The sequence below is a fragment of the Lates calcarifer genome, linkage group LG7_1, assembly GCF_001640805.2.
Source record: "Lates calcarifer isolate ASB-BC8 linkage group LG7_1, TLL_Latcal_v3, whole genome shotgun sequence".
NCBI lineage: Eukaryota > Metazoa > Chordata > Actinopteri > Centropomidae > Lates > Lates calcarifer.
Window position 1 is genome coordinate 6,289,968 of NC_066839.1, and position 17,811 is coordinate 6,307,778.

General features: G+C 40.1%; 1 protein-coding gene across 1 annotated transcript; it reads left to right on the forward strand.

Moving 5' to 3' along the window:
- The first annotated feature begins 1,174 nt into the window (after positions 1–1,174).
- Positions 1,175–14,196, forward strand: rab15 (RAB15, member RAS oncogene family). The gene is made up of 7 exons (XM_018682565.2): positions 1,175–1,615; positions 8,944–9,004; positions 9,756–9,816; positions 10,599–10,676; positions 11,314–11,403; positions 12,006–12,071; positions 12,254–14,196. Exons 1-7 carry the CDS (start codon positions 1,492–1,494, stop codon positions 12,410–12,412), a joined length of 639 nt encoding a protein of 212 aa, XP_018538081.1. The 5' UTR covers positions 1,175–1,491; the 3' UTR covers positions 12,413–14,196.
- The last annotated feature ends 3,615 nt before the right edge of the window (positions 14,197–17,811 follow it).

The following is a 17,811-nucleotide window of genomic DNA, read 5'->3' on the forward strand; positions in this document are numbered from 1 at the left end:
CCGCTACGGCGTCTCCAAGGGAACAAACCTCTCTCAGTCACTATAGTGCGAAAAACGGCACGCAGACGCACAGGGAGCTTGTTGTAAAAGTGTTTAAGTGTCAGGTTTACTTTAACACCTATGTTTACAAGTGTGTGTTTGTGTGTACGTTAAATTTCCAAGTATTATTTGATCCGTGTTCGCTCATTGGTGTTTTGATACTGACGTCGAAAAAAGCAATGCAACCGCGCGTATTATTTCAAGTCAAGTTAGTCACACAAAAACGGCGAGGTACCGGACAGTGCCTTTTAGCCTTCAAATTAAATAATCAAAAGGCGTTAAAGGTAAAAAGCCTGCACTTCAGCAAGTCTGATGGCCCAGTTTCAAAATGTTGTCGAATCTTGTCGATGTTGCCCCTCTCTTCAAGCTCTCTAATGGAAAAATACTTGGCCGCTTGTTCTCTGTGTGTCAAGAATCCAACCTTATATCAAGGAAAATGCATCTTGTGAGTATGATATAAAGTATATAATGTATATATAAAGTATACAATTTATGTTTTAAAGCAAAACTTTGAGACATGACCCTTCTACAAGACTACAATTTCCAGAAAACTGTTACACAATAAGCCTGGGGCTATTGGAGCCCCTGAAGGTCAAGGGCCTGAGGGTAGTTGTTCACTTTTCCCAGTAGTCCAGTCAGCAATAATATATACTTTAATTTCTATATGATCTGTATCTTGTTGAGGGTCCCTTGGTAATTTTTTTGTTTTATGGCTGTTATTACTTCAGTGTATACTGTGCTTGCAAGGTGCTTTTTACAAAATAAAATAATGCTCAATCAAACTACAACAATCTAGTCACCAAGTACAATCTCAATCTTTGAAGAAAAGTGGTACAATAATACAAATAATAAAATACAATAGAATTATTCATATCTGTAGTAAATGAGAGTTGAGGATGCAAATATAAATGATAATTGATATTTAAAGATCCTGTTAGGAATAGATTTTGAATGTTAAGTGCAGAGACAGCGGATTTGTGAATATATACAATAATTAGATATAACAAACATTGTGAAGTGAAATATAACTACAAACAGTTTATTTTATTTTGTTTTAATTGTGTATTAATGATATTCTGGAAAATTTACCATGCAGTCATTCTATTTACCACTGAATATACAACAAAAACATTTATCCAAGCCATTTCCATCTTGTTCTCAAGTAGCTGAGGCTTTTATGCTGGAAAGCACCACCGGAAGCATTCTTTCCTCATTGAATTTTACTTGACGGTGGTCCACCGCACCCACTGGAAGCTGGAGGCTGCCTGGGAAGCTGGAGCATCCCTGTTTTGTTACACACCGACCCCCCAGCATCAGTGAACAAAAAGAAGCAAAGCCAAAGCCTTATGTTGACCGTCTGAGCAGACATGGGATGCGGGTGGGGAAGAACTGGTCATCCATCGCTGAGTTAGCTGACCGGGGCTTTTTTAATTCAACACCACATCCAACACTATGGCTAAACAGTACGATGTTCTCTTCCGACTCCTGCTTCTCGGAGATTCTGGGGTTGGGAAAACATGTTTGTTATGCAGATTCACGGACAACGAATTTCACCCGTCTCACATCTCCACCATCGGTAAGACTCTGCACTGCCAGCATGAGTTATTTCTTCCATATTATACTGCACTTGTGTTAAATTAGCACTCCCATCCGTTTGAATCGCCTTTCAGCGTTTTTCTATTGATGTCATATGCGCATCACCTTCTCTTTGTGATCACTGAATTTTCAGTTTACACCCTACAGATCAGATCAGGACTTTAAAGGAGGCTATGTATTGATTTAATTAGATGTGTGAATTCACGTGGAATAAAGAGAGTGTTAACTATCAAATTAACGTGATTGCATTGGTTGAGGAAGCCCTGGGGGCGAAAGATCCAACACTTGGCAGCCTTACAGATGAGTTTAATAACTATCAGCACTTGGCACTGACTTTCACATATGGGAATGGGCTTTGTTTTTGCATCCAGGCTCCCATGTTACCTGCCAGACTGGAGTCTGGGGGTCCTCAGGTATCTCTTTGCTGGCTCAGAGGGAGCTCCTGATCAAAGAGATGAACTGTTTGGTTTACTGACCCCACTATGTATCATCCTACTAATGAGCTATCGGACTTGTGTATGAATTCTCTTCTTAACTCAAAAGATAGAATAAAAATTTTAGTTTTGGGGTCATGGTGCTCGTTTCAGGGGGAAAAATGGAAACACCAGACTAAACCTCAGATAACAAAATGAGGTTTCTGGAAGATAATTATAGCACAAATGTGATTTTCTGTGCTCTCACATCAGGCCTGAGTCTGACATATTCAGCTCATTCTTTATTTGTAGAACAAACTAAAAGTATCTGTTTCCACACTTAGACGCAGCTTTGCAGCATCCCTGAAAATGGTACGGACTCAGCAAAGCTACACCAGCCTGTTTGCTCATGGTTAAAGGGCTGTGCAGTATATTTATCTGCATAATTTGGATTCAGAGTGTGGACCATGACAGGCACATTACCACACTTCACTTTGAGGTGGGGTGGGATAAGGACGTATAGTAAGCAGTGGTTTATTTCACATGCTGCAGTGGAGTCTCTTATCTCTTCTTCTGTGGCACCTGGTCCGTCCCAAAGTGTGTGTGTGTATGGGTGTGTGTGTTCACTTAATGGACATATTTTCCCCTGGGGAGCTTCTGTTTCTTTAGCTAGCGTCTACTTTCTGACATTGTTTGCAGTAATTGGCCATAATGTAGAGACAAGATACAGAAATCCCTGTAGCTTGAGGGTGTCGCAACAGTCAGGAGATGTTCCTCTTGGCTGTGACAGATTACTATGTTTTTATTAAAAAGACAGAGAATGTGTTGTCCAGATAAGGTCAAGACAATAAATCATGAAACTGGTGGCCGGGGTCGTGATCTGCAGACTGGTGTTACTTGAAAAGATCTAAAAGGAAAGACAACAAGAATAAAACTGCGTCATCATTTTTTAGCGTGATTTTTGCTCAGTGGGCTCCTGCAAAACAGCCACAGCAAGAGGCTCAAACTCAAAGTTTTACACTCTTCTCCTCATCACACAAGCCTCACCACACTGAACCTTGAATACTTTTGTCGTTTCACCTGCTCCAGTCACTCATGATATATGCTCAGATGCCTACAGAGACTGCAGAGTGCTATTTTTGTATCTATAGCTCTCTACAGGTAACTTCCACCCTGTAGAGTCATGCTCATTTTGTACGTAGTGAACCTCTCTGAGGTCTCTTACAAGAAACATGTTGAAGAAAGATGGAGGTAGAGATCTTTTTGTGCTTTTGTTGCAGTATGCCTTTGCAGACACAGCTGGATGCTTAGAAATCAGGCAGTCCAGATATTTACACTGGACTGAATGGTTGTGGGCAGCAGACTGTGTCTATAAGCCATGCTGGGAGGTCTTTCATGGGCCTGCAATAATTCAAAACTCTCCTCAGACTAAACAAGCCCCAACAAAGTTCAGAGAGAGAAAAGAGAGAGAGAAAGAGATCAAGAGTGACCTCCATCAGTGCTCTCCTGCTGTGGATCAATAAATAATTTCCTAACCTTCATGATGACAGAGGCATATAAATTCTCTCCCACGTCTCCCTCATGGGTAGCTCCATTATTCACCACTTCCTGTTACAGTCCACTCGCTGACTTTTTGCTCTTAATTATCTCAAAAACTGCTGGGATCTCTCACCCACCTGGGTTGCATTCTTACAGAAACATTAGAGGATAACAAGCAGATGAACGTCTCATGTAGCATCTCCTGCTGTTCTGCAGAGGAATGAACCCAAAGCATCTAAACACTGAGAGCTCCCACCAAACAGTGTGATGATGAATAGATGCTAATAAAGTGTGTCGACACCAAAAACATTACTTGATTGTTGTTGTTGTCCACCCTTCTAGGAAAACTTTCCATTAGATTTTGTACCCTGGCTAAAGAGATTTGCTCCCATTCACTCACAAGAATTTAAGTGAGGTTGAGCACTGACGCTTGGTGAGAAGAACTGTTTATGATTCATTCTAAAGGTGCTGGATGAGGTTGAGGCCAGTTAGATTCCTCCACAGAAACCATTTCTCTCATTTGTTGTTCAATATAATGGAGCATTTTGAATTTTTTTTTAAGCTTATTCATGTTTAACCTGGCTTTCTCTGCTTTCTTTGACAGGTCAATGGGAAACCTTTACAGCACTAGAATAAATATTCTTTACAGGCTGCATGAAGTACGGCAGACATACTGTGTATTTTAGCTTTGTCGTCTTGTACATTATTTCTGTAATCCTCAAGAAATTGAAAAGCAGCCTGGCTCTGTATTCATGCCATCAAAGAATTCCTGCATAGAGGAAAAAGAGTCAAAACTGCAGAGCAAGACCTGCATTCAAATCCAAACTTTGATCTACCAAGACTTTTTTGACAATAAAGACAGAACTCAGACAGGAGGACAGTCAATAGCACACCTGGCAATAGGATCAACAAAGGATATGACTTTATTCCCCGATTGCTGCTTATATATAAAATAATAGCTCAAACACTACAAATCAAACTTGTTCAAAATCATTGGTGCAGCAGAGATTCTGATTTCACCTGAACTATTAATATACCCGTGCTCATCCAGGTATTCTGTTTTATTTTAACAGGCCACTTTGTTCCTCGTAAAGGACTTTCATGTGGGCCCGAGAGAGCACATTTCTCTGGCAAAGAGCAGCTGTAGAGATGATTTAGTAATGGCACTCAGTCACGCTGCTGAGTTTAATCTTCTTCACTGTTACCCCGGCAGTCTCGTCACTGGACTCCTCAGAGCCTCAGGCTGTCAAAGTACCTGTGAAGCATGAGCGTGGCCCTGCTCTATATCATAGCTCAATAAGTGGCCATTCTCGTGGTGGTGATCCCAGTGGTGTCATGGTCACGACCTGGTCGTGCACATGGCCCGCTGCTGTTTGATGAGCTCATTAGTCTAAAGGGCCTGGCATGGATCACAGCCACCACAGATGGCTGGCCTGTTGTAAAGAGGTTTTCAAGGAAATGAATTCTGTTGTCTCAGTCTTGACTTCTCCCTGACTCTCTAGGAAGTGTGATCTTATATCTCTGCTGAGGCGGGCATAGTTGTGATGCTGTTTGTTTGTTAGCTTGTTAGTTAGCAGTTTATGTCAAAAGCTGCTTAACAGCGGCACTCTGGTGGCCTAGAGGTTAAAGTGCAGACCATGAACTATGGTGTCCCCAGTTTTTGCATCTGGCTGGGAGTTTTCTTCCTTCTTTCACCTCTCTGGCTGATGTCCATAAAAATGGATAAAAAAAAATACAGATCAGTTAAAATTGTTGTTGTCAGACTCATTGTGGACAGATCCAAATCAATGCAGCAGAACCAGAATGTCTGCTTATGTATATAGACATGTCTATGTGTGACATTTCTGTACTGCAATTTCCTGTCACTTATTGTCCCTAATATATGCATATTCCAATATATATATACCAGCCACACTCAAGTGTAGCCTCAAAATTATATTTATTTCCTCGATTTCTTGTAAAACCAAATTATAAAACAAATGCTTTCTAACACTCACTGAGTTATATACATATTTAATTTAATGTGGAAGGTCATTAGAAAGTTTAATTGTTCAGTACAGATTGATGACAAATTTATAATTGAAAAAAAAAAAAAAAAAACTGTTTGTCCTTTGTCCTGCTGTGGCCACAATACAGCAGCTGTTTACTGTCGGTGTGATAGTCATGGATGACAGACCCATTCTCCAGTGAATTTGTGTCAGTGCCAGAGCATCCATCCGTCCATCCATTAGTGAGTCCGTCACCATTACCTACAGCACGCTGACACGTGTCACCGCCTAATCTGTCTTGCGCAGTCGAACACAGTCATCCTGGTAATTAGTCAAGTCAATTTTGGGTGTGCACCCATTAGTTTTTACATGGCTCTCACACTGCTGATTGTGAAACGCTGCCATGTTAAATTAACTGCTCTGTCTCGTATTGTGCGCATTGTGCTTGTACCCATTGTCACAGCTCCCTCTGAAGGGAGGAGAGGAGCTGTAGAATGGATTTTTTATGTTGAACTGTTCTTCCTCACTTAGGATGTTGGCAAAAGTCCTCATCAGTGTAAAGTATAAGGTTTCCTATGCAGAAAAAGTCACAGTTAAGTCAAATGAGTAGAAGCTGCAGACACAGTTCTGAATCCAGAGACAACACAATAATAAAGGCTGCTCCTGAATGCCACATTTTTGGCTACATAACACATGCGTGCATCTATCCTGTAACATTCAGGACCTTCCAGACAATCTCTCATGCAGATTGAGCAATTGTGCAGCAAATGGGATGTCTGCTGTAGTGATGGAGGCACCCAGAACAAAGAGAAAGAGAGACATTTTGTACTTTACCTTCACATCAGCCTCAGCCCATTGTGTTAAGGGCCTTCACTGTTTGCACTGTGGTTTCCACCTTAGGAGAGCATCTGTTTCTATAAAATGACCTCATTTTACTCGGCTGTTGTAAAATAATACAAAGCAATCAGATGGGTGACCATGAAGTTGATTTGTTTAACAGCTGGAAGCAGACAGTGTGGGCTGAAGCTTTGTTTAGTCCTTATCCAAATATAACTGATTAAGCGACTTGCTGCTGATTTCCATTCACTCCATTATGAATTGCCTGTGTGGTCGTCTTTATTCATTTTCAAGTTTTCAGATTTCACTCACCCCGTTACTTCACACTCCTGCTGTACAACTGGAGAATCCATTAGCCTCTATCTGCATTTCATATTTGAACCACTGCTGTTTTCGCATGGATGAATTCTGACTGGAGCTTAATGCAGTGCTAATGCAGGCGAACAATGATGCTGAAAGACAGCTTCTTTTTCATTAGTCTCCTCTCTCTTCTCAAGCCTCAGGCAAGGCAAGCCACTGATTGTTATGCTGACCTTTCACTCAGTCTTGGTCTGAATACTCTCTAGTCAAAGGCAAAGGCCGCCGCATGACTTAAATGAAGCCTCACGCTGACGAGTCAGTGAGCACAAGACTTTGCTCGACTCCAGCTTGTTCTTGCACAAAATGTAAAAAAAACAAGTCAGCCAGGCCAGAGCTATAGTACATCTGTCATGCTGTTTCTTTATGTCAATCGTTTGGAATACAAACCTTGCAGAAATGCAGCTATAAAAACCACAAACAGCAGTTTCTCGTAGTTATGTGAATCGATCGGCCTCAGTAGTTCTTTCTCTGAGCGCGATGCCGGCTGTGACACATGGGTGCTGAGTGTCAGGTTAATTGGGATCTGAACTGTTAATTGATTTCTCAGGGATTAGTGTGGTCTATAGAAGCCTGTGGGTTTGCTTTTTATTGACTTGAATGCATTAGTGTGAGGAGACAGACATTGAGAAAAAAAGATAAGAAAAAAGAATGTAGTAGAAGCTGAGTTCATCTGATGTTATTATTTAGGCATTTTAATAATATCTCATCAAGACAGATAAACAGACTATACTTATAATTGTTATTGTTTTTATTGTTGTCAGTATTAGTTGTTTAGTGTACAGCAGCACCAGGGTGGTATCTACCATTGAGGACAATGAGTTCACCAGAACTTCTGTATTTTCTTCACACTGTAGATAAAGATATATCACCTAAACCCTTCCCAAAGCTTTCTGGCTCAGCAGGAAAGTCATATTTTACACCGAAACGATGGCACACTGTTCACAATATTGTAGGACATTATCAAAGGAAACCTGTGGTAAAGGCTCATTAATGCTAAAGTATTGGCACATAGTCAATGCTAACTTACTCACTGGGATCAAGAGCAAAAAATGCCAGTAACACATTTGCTTTTGACTGAGCTCTTTCAGCAGGAGATGTGAATAATAGTCACTTTAAACAGAGGTTGTGGTTTCAGGGCCACCGGGCCTGTGCCCAGTAATCCATCCATTGTCCTCTGTAATGTTTCTGGGAACATGAGAGTTGATTAATGATTAATGAATAAAGAGGAGTTTACATTCTAATACTGCATATGCTCTGCACATGCTGGGGATTTTAAGCCTGGTTCTGATATTTTTCAAGCAAATATCTTGGAATTGGATTGTTGAACCAGAAAAAAAAGAAAAGAAATTTGTAGAATGGCACAACTGGAAATAAGATATCTACCAAATAAATTATTAAAAAAGTCAAATGGTCCTGTCTCTGGTGGAAAAACATTCTTAGAGAAGTAGGGCTGTGCTGAGGGAATTTGGACTCATGACCTCAGTATCTGCCAAAATATATTTCTGGGGAAGTAATCAATACTTGGATTTGTTATAAAAAATATAAAACAACCTAACATCAGCACAAAATATTAACCATCAGCGACTTCTCCTCAAGAATATCCATATCAGTTTTGGCTTTCAAAAATGAACACAGGGTCAGTCTTTATAGAAATAAGAAATTGGTCCTGCCTGTGATTTTCTGTCTATGAGCAATATCACACTGAGTCGTCTGAAACGGATCAGAGATCACTGAGGCATGAGCGGCTTCTAGCTTAACCCCTCCCCTTCTCGGCTCTGCATCTTTTCTCTCATCTGTGGTGTTGTGCAGCATTCATTCCACTTTGCCCTTCTCCCTTAATCCACCTCCCCATGTGATCGATGCAAAGAACTAAACGAGGGCTCCGCTCACTGGATCATTAGCCTAGTCCTCAAACAGGCTGATTATACAGGGATGATGTGGCTCTCATTGTGTACATGCCCTCTGTGATGTTACAAAGCTGCAGCAGATACCGGTGAACCTTTGACTGTGAAAGACATGTCGGGTTAATAGATTTCAGTCACTTACTGGGTGGAAAGTGCACACACCTCTGAGAAGATTCACAACATTTAGCCTGAGCACAGACAAACCCAGAGCTCATCTGTGGATGCAATATTGTACTTATATTGTACCACATCTTCTCTCTCTTACAGGAGTCGACTTCAAAATGAAGACACTAGTAATAGATGGTATCAAAGTACGGACACAGATATGGTAAGATGTTGGAGCGGGACACAATGTTGGAAGGCCTTGTACATGAGATTAGCAAAATATTAGATATCACAGAGAGGATATTATTATTTGCAAAAGTACAACTATCATAGCTTATAGTTGTCTGATTGGTTACGTCCAATTTTTCCATTTTGTAATTGTCCATTGTAATTTATATCCATGCATTTAAAGTTGGGCTCTCCCATGATAACAATTTCCTGGTCTTTTTACCAGCCACCAGCAGCATATTCATTAAATATTTATCTCTTTTCAACCATGAATAATAGTACTTTCATACAGGAGACTAGAGTTTCTGTCCTGTCATTGACCTGCAGTGTAAGTTAGCTTTTATAAACTGGAGCAATGATCTACTAAACTTAGCATAGCTGCTGATATGTAGGAGCAATGAATTAAAAAAAAAACAACATGAGTGTATATTTTTTTAATTACATTTTTCAAAATATTTGTCGACAATTATCAACTTTGTCTGTCAACAGTATTGGAGTTAGCCAATTTATACATCTGAGAGTACATTTAGAGTCAACATAAGCACAAGCTGAAGCTAAATGCTGAGCTAAAAGCTAACATCTGCTTGCTTTCTGGTTTCTGGTAAAAATCTTCTGAGGATATGCACTCTTATGTCAACTCATGACCTCAGTATCTCTGTGATCCTGGCTGCTGTACTGCATGTTCTCATATTCTAATTTCACAAATGTCTTGTGTGCATATTCATATGTGTTTGTTTTGTGTCCAGGGACACTGCGGGCCAGGAGAGGTACCAAACCATCACCAAGCAGTACTACAGACGAGCACAGGTAGTTAACCTTAAGTCTCCTCCATTTACTCAGTCGCTATGAGTGATTTGCCACACATTAATGTAATATTATAACTACAGAGCAGCATAGCAAATTTAAATCTAATTAATTTCTGGAATTAGATTTGTTACAGCTATGAAAATAACTCGTGCCAAAGGCTTGGCACCACTTCATGTACTCAGATGAACCACTTAGGTGCTTTTAAAGGGATCTCTTCAAGGCTTATGGATCAAAGTTACAGCAGCTAGAAGCTTTAAAACGTCAATATTGTAAGAGGATTTGCTCTTACACCAGTGGTATTGTAAGTGTAGTGTTTCTCCTATTAAAAGAGATGACATGTCCCTTTGCTTCCCTAGAGGATCTTGTAAGTAGCTCTCCATGGTCACACACAACCCCTGCCACATTGGCACTGTCATATATGAATTCTGCTTTTGCTTTGGGCTGTTAAACAGGTTAAACTGGGTGAAATTGAATTGTCCTATTTCCCAGAAACTGGCAATGAAATAGGAACAAAAGTGTCCTGTTCCTGTTTTGTGCTATAAAACAATTCAGCAGAGTTCTCATCCAGCTGGTGGCTTACAATGTAAAATGCATTGTTGGTGGAGGCTGCCAGTTTTCCTAGTGGTGGTCTGGTTTGTTTATAGTAATCATATCAATGTGTCCAAACGTATTGATTTAAAAATACTGCTTTTAAGGCTCAAGATGAGAACATGACTCTCTCAAGTGTTTTAAAATACCCCAGTTCTCATCTGTTTTTTTAATTTTTGGCCATCTCTGTTCAGGGAATCTTCCTGGTGTACGATATCACAAGTGAGCGATCCTTCCAACACATCATGAAATGGGCCAGTGACGTGGACGAGGTGAGTCACTGGGATCTGGGGATTTAAGAATTAGATAAATCAGGTGGGTGGAAAATCAACAAGCAGTTTTTTCCCACGTTGTAGAAAGGGCAAAACTGTCAAAACTACTTACTGTGCAGAGGCTCCAAGTTGACAAAGAACAGATGTCTGACATGGTGTGATATAAACCAAATGTACTGACCTGACAGCTATGCTGTGTTTATTATGTTCCATCTTCATTTTCAAATACCTGTCATCATATTTTTTAAATGTGTAGTCATAAATACCGGAGGGAGAACATTTTTTCCTCTTGCAGTCATTTTTTTCTATTGGCTTTGAGTCTTCATAAAGCAGTTTCATCTGCCCTGCTTCCCCCTGCCATCTCCCAGATGATTTTATTCTATTAATTTAGTCATTATGGACCTAATTTCCTCTGTGGGTTTATCCAAATATATACACTATTGATCTTGGCATGCTTCCCACTTACTTTTAATCTAGGTCTAATTTCCTGAGCGCTGTCGCTCCTGTGTTTTCTCCCTTCTGCATTCTCTTGACATTTGAAATCTCTCTCTCTCCTCCTATCTGTTTAATTTTGTTTTTCTGTTCCTCCTGCTTATCTGTAAATATCCCTTCATATCCACATGACAAACCCCTGCAGTATGCTCCTGAAAAGGTCCAGAAGATCCTCGTAGGGAACAAGTCAGATGAGGTGGACAAAAGGCAGGTGGCCACAGAGCAAGGTGTCAAGGTGAGTCAGTCACTGCTTCTGTGGTATAAGCTATCTCCTGGTAGATTTTTAGGCTGAAATCAGAGGCCAATGATATGAAATGAGATATGAGATGATGCAAATACTTTGTATACTCTGACCTCTCTGAACAGGTTTTGTGTGTGTGTGTTTTTGTGCAATGGGACATGGCATAAATGATGAAATAAATACTTATGCAGTATGTATAAAAGCTGAAGTTTGGAGGCTGTGAGTTGGATTGGGTTTTGCTTGAAATTGTTGCACCCAAAACCTGTAATATTTTGTTCAGTTTGTGTTCTGGGATTCATCACGTTTGAAACTCTAGTCCATAATCAGGCTCTAAGGGCTCTGATGAACCGATCTGACCTCAGAGAACTACGTTAGTGCAGACACATACTGACTAATGCTTCACCTCCTGTTCCCTCACATTGCCTCATATTTTTCATTAAAAGCTGCATTTGAACACACCACTTCATCTAACTGCCAGCAGACAAAAAGGAAAAGGAAATATCTATTCAGTTGTCTGTGCTCCTAAATCAAAAAGATTAAAAGAGCAAGTTATTTTGTCAGGAAAGTAAAATGTGTCACTGTTATCTGTCTTGCAGTTGGCTAAGGCTTATGGAATGGACTTCTTCGAGACAAGTGCCTTCACCAACCATAATATAACAGAGGTGAGGAGATCTGGAGAGAAAGGAACTCATGACATTTTTTATGACCATGTGCAGACGAGTAACAAGATCAGAGCAATGCATGCAGTCATGGTTATAGTATAATGGGAGGAAATGACTTGATAAATGACAGTGCAGCTAATCTCTCGTCTTTTTCTTATCCTGTGGCTGCCATTCCTTCCAAGACTTTCACACGATTGGCTGAACAGGTGCTGGCAGCCAATAAAAAAGACCTGGATCTTCTCCGAATGTCCAATGACGAGCTTAATCTTGCTGCTCTGGAGGAAGAGGAGGGACTCTGTGACAGCACAGCGGGTGACGAACGCAAAGGCTGTTGGTGTTAAAGTGATAGCATGATTTTTTATTTTTATTTTTGGAATATACAGTATGTTGTCACCACACACTTTGCACAGTCTTGGAAGAATGTGTCTCATTTTGTGTAGGGCTGAAATAAAGAGGGACACCTAGCTGCAGTTTTCAATCCAGCTAGGACTCTCTGTTTCATTGAGCAATGCCAAAAAAAACAAAAAAAAAACAAAAACAAAAAATGAGCCATTTGAGAGAAGTCCCAAGGACAAATGTGGAAACATTTTGCTGCAAAGTGCTAAGCGTGTGGTGATTTAATCAACTGAAGGTCCAAATGTCAAGGTTTCCCTCAGTGGGACAGAATGTTCATTGTCTAAAGCACCTCTAGTTCCTGCTCAGTTCATTGTGTCTTCGATGTAACCAAATGCAACACCCGTCCACTACAAACTAAGCAGTTGACACACAGTTGAAAAGACTACATAGAAAACATCCAGAAGATTTTATCATCTTTTCTCCAGAGAATTTGTACAGCAGTCAGGATGTAGAGGATAGGAAATGACTTGGAACTGTTCAACACTGACTTGAAAATTTCCACAATGGTGTTGTATTTTTTCTCAAACCACTGTCTTTGATATGCCTTGCAAATCAACAATATGATTGATTACATTTGGCCTTCCTACACCCATTTTGTGTTTTCATTTATGAGAGTATTAGCACTCTTGCACCCCGTACATAGCCTTTCTACCACTGAATGCATTAGCTGTAGTTTACGAAATCACCACAAGAGGGTGCTACATGCATTCCACAAACAGCTCACACACTGGAGAGTAAGTACAGTTTGTTCTTCTCTTTTATGTTTGCTTTTGGTTGCAGTTACACTTGCAAAGGCTTCCTTGAATGGGGTGAAAGGATTCTTAATATATGCAGCTATTTTATTGTTTTACATGCAAATGTTGGCTACACTGGAAGTTCTGCAGCTTGTGTCTTTCATCTCAGCGGTCACATGAACCTGTTTAAGGCGTTGAGAGGGAGGGAAACGCTGAGAGCAAAATGAGTCAGTTTCCCTGTAGCAAAACTGAAGATATTTTTCATTTTATAGCCTTTGTTTATAGCAGAAAATATCCTAGATTTGGTTGGTTTGATAACTGCCCATCGCTGCATTGTACATACCAAGTTTTTCACAGCATTGTAGATTGATGAAACCATGAGAATACATAATTGATTTAACGTATTACCATTAGAGGGCTGTATTAAAAAAAATCCACAGTGATATTCTAGATGGTCTGAGATATTCCCTCTGTGAATATAATAATGTCTTGGTCATTCTGTCCTCACTGTTTTGTCCAGTGGAGATGCCATTTCTTTTCTCCCCCTCAGATTTAACAAGGGACAAGTGAGAGTTCTGCATGCAATTCACTCTTCTTTCCTTTCTTTTATTGCAACTTCAATGAAGTTAATAATCATCCGACTGTAATACAAGCATAGCATTTGACCAGAGTTGCCTGTCGGAGACTTACACAGAATGACCATCATAGGACAAACTTTGGCTTTTTTTTTTTTTTTTTGCAACTTAGTATTACTAAATGCTACTCAAAACAACTGTTAATGTGTGCACTGTGTGAAATGGCAGTGTGTTGTACTGAATGATGTTCTGGATACGCAATGTATCTGTGTTGTTTTCAAGAACTTTTTTCTTTCTTTCTTTTAGACTACTTTAATTGTATTTGTGTAAAATATATCACATGCAACATGTAAAATGCAACATGTTATTGCTGGAGAAGAGATGTCAGATGTTTATGAGTAAATACTTGCAGATATATGACTCAGTGCTGGGGTGTCTTCTTGGTTATGCATGTGTCAACAGTACACTAGACAGACTTTGTTCTACTTTCAAAGCACAACTTGACACAGACTTTGTTGTTGTTTCTTAATTTGACCACTAGATGACAGGCTCACTCTGTTCTCCTCTGCTCCACAGAGCCTGCCTTTTTTGGAGTGTAAAGCATTTAAAATGTGTCATGGTGAGGAATCTATTAGTCATTTATAGTGTTACATGGGAAATATTTACAACAGTAAATAAACCAAATCACCAGTTACAACATATAAATCTAATTGCCATCTGGTGGTCACTTAAATTAAGCATAACTTGAATACTTTGAATAGTCTAATGCCCATATTATTACTAAACCCTTTTAAAGCCTGATGGTTTAAGAGCACTACAGCACCCTGCAAATTAATTTAGTACGCAGACAAATTCTAGTAAAATAAAATTGTAATTAGCAGTCACTGATAGGGTTTTCTCAGTAAGAATTACAGGGAAAAAAGCTGCAAAGCTTTTGTTCATCACCTCATCTGAGTTGTTAATGTTGTGAACTCATTAAAGCTCTTTTGGGCGAAATTAGCATAATGATGAATATGCATGTGGAACTGTTGTCTGGTTGACAGATATGACAGCTCAGTATCTATCACAAGGCTGAGTGACACACGGACACACGTACAGAATAACAATTCAGCTTGCACGCTGACACATAGCACCCACGCACGAACATGTACACACACACACACATACACACACACACACAGATACATGCATACACATGTATATATATATATATATATATATATATCATGTGTGTATGCATGTATGTGTGTGTGTGTCTGCACAAGGAGGTAATTCAGTGTTGCTGTTGTGAGCAAGGGCCATCATCACTGTCATCATGATCATCACCATCATCATTTTCTGCAACACAATCCCCTACCACATTACTCCAGGTCTTGCAGCTGTCTGACATTCAGCCATATGGTGTGTGTGTGTGTGTGTGTGTGTGCGCGTGTATGAGTGTAAATGAGCAAATGTTTGGGAGTTGGGGTGATGTAACTGTATCTGTGCGTGGGAATGTGGGAAGGAAAGAGAAACACAGAGAGGCTCTCTGATGAGGACAGGTATAGAATACAGTGAGCAGAGTTCATTCATGTTCATATAAGAGATGGAGCTGAATTCCCTCGACTTCTTCACCATACAGGGTTTGATTTGTACAGATCTGCCAACATGAAGGCCCATGATCATGAGAAATGAATAACGCTGCAATGGCCAAATAACATTATAGGTGATAACAAGAAAACAAAACACAAGAAATAATCACACACTTGTCCATTACATAAGAGGTTAGCTGAATAAGATGACACAAAATTATCAGCAGCCAAACAAATGAACCACAACAAATTAATTCTATTGAGACGACCGTGTAGTATATTTAAACACACAATCAGCACAATCAAGCGCTCACAGCCACTATTACCCATGAGATGGCGACTTCATGCTAAGTCCACCAGAGGCCCTCTCTACACTCCCACTCCTAATCCTGAAATACCTGCCCGGCAACTTTAATTAACTGCTGTAGCACCCTGCCAAGCCAGACCCAGACACCCCCACTCCTCACTTCCTCCTCCTCCCTCCCCTCCACTCTGCACTTCCCAGCATCCTCACCAGTGCCTCCCTCCCAAATGGAGCTGTAGCTTCTACGGTCACAGCGAGCCAGAAAATCAGAGGAGAAAATAGACTCAAAATCACACATTCAGATGTAGCAGTGTAGGTGGAAGGTTTCTTGTACATCCAGATCTAACATCGAATCATTTTGTCCTCCATCTTCTCATGCCACCTGTGGTTGCGCTGTGCTTTTTAAAGCTACCTGTGTTCTTGAGAACCACCTCCATCTACCCTCTTTAACAATATCGAAAAACCAAGCTGAGTGGGAAGGGCTAGTCTGCTGCAGAAACATCTCCCTCCAAAAAAAAAAAAACCATCAACAACAGAGAAAACCTGCCTGAGTGTCTTATTGTCATTCATCCTTTGGTGTAATTTTGGAGTTCATATTCAGTGCTCTGACTTTGTTCAAAGAGAAAAGAGAATGTAATTAAGAGATGATGAGGAATTTGAGATGAGAGGAGTGGCCTGACAGTAGAAGTTATTTCACTACTGTTCCACAACTAAGTATGTTTCTCTGTGAATAATAAATGTTGCAGAGATCTATTTTTACATTTCAACAGATACAGCAAGTTTTAGCAAACTGAATCATTTAAAGCTGCACTTGCTGATATCTTTATGTTCACACACCTTTATGTGATCAAATAGTTTTGTGCAATGTGATTGGTGTCACTCATGGTAACAAACCCAAAAAAGTGATCACCCAGCACTGCAGTTAGGCATAGTTTTAATCCCACTGTTTTGGTTCACACACAAAGCTCTAATCAACCTCATTCCCAGATGCAGCAGACAGATGTTTTTAACAAAAAAACTAACCTGCACAGCAGCAAACAGCAGACAGACAAAATTAATGACTAGCCAATGAACATAGTCGAGCTTCTAGCAGCTTAAGAACCAGATGTTTTTCTGTGGTATTGGTGGAGACCAAAACAGTGCAACATGAGTGAATGATGGGCTTATACTCATCCAGTTAATGCTAATGATGCTCAGTCTCCTGGGTTTGTAAAAACTCTTGGTAACTGTTTGCTGACATGTTTGCCACATTAACTACATGAGGGGATAATGTTGATTTAAAATGTTGTGTTAACAACTGTGTTGATAATAAAACAAACACCTAGAAAACACTTTCTATTTCCAGGGTCCGTCTAGTTTTACGTTCAGACCAAATGCGCTTGACTCTAGAACAGCTTTCATTTGTGACGTCCCCACTGAGAAATGGGCGCGAGTGAGGAGCACTTGAAAGCAACATAATGCTGGCATATGTAAAAGTCAGTCAGTTCCAATTTAAACTTTACTGTCATCAGTGTTGCAGCTGCATCAGGAAAAATCTCAGATACATCCACTTGACACAGTTTATTGACTAACCGGTGGTGGAGCTGGATTTATTTATTTCTCAGTGATTGGTCAGACAACAGACAGAGCTAAAAGCGTAGTGAATATTGACCTCACATTCATCAGGTGGCCAGAAATATGACTCCAAAGTACTGCTAATATTGCTTTGTATGTGCTGGTTACATAAATAAGCGACTAAGAAATTTTTCACCACACTGGAGCAATATGGTGTCTACAAAAACATAACAACTTGTCTTATGATTCAAAGCTACTTAATGGACTTGATTTGAGATTTTGTTTTGTTGAAGCAACCGTGTTTGCATGACTCAAGTGTGTATTCGTCAGCCTGCATAACTATTTTTAAACACTGCCAAAGAAGACACAGCGCTTATTGGAAGCATGGTGAAATGTGTTTCTGTTGGTGAATCACTGTATCAGCAACTTGTCTTACAGATAAAGCTTTAATCCTGCCTTCTTCTTTTCAATCGCTTTAGCAACACTGAGCATGTGAGTGTTCTTGCATTTGAATGCCGTATGTATGGTTGGAAAAGGGAAGGGTGGGGGATTTCTGTTTGAAAATTAATCACACTCCCTTTCTACTTGTGCTGTCATCACAGACTC

What these genes read in the sequence shown, in the direction of transcription:
- rab15 (XM_018682565.2), top strand. Translation starts at nt 1,492, where the DNA reads ATGGCTAAACAGTACGATGTTCTCTTCCGACTCCTGCTTCTCGGAGAT. An exon ending in AGTACTACAGACGAGCACAG is followed by an intron (nt 9,817 to 10,598) that starts GTAGTTAACCTT and finishes ATCTCTGTTCAG; the next exon opens with GGAATCTTCCTGGTGTACGA. An exon ending in CCACAGAGCAAGGTGTCAAG is followed by an intron (nt 11,404 to 12,005) that starts GTGAGTCAGTCA and finishes TCTGTCTTGCAG; the next exon opens with TTGGCTAAGGCTTATGGAAT.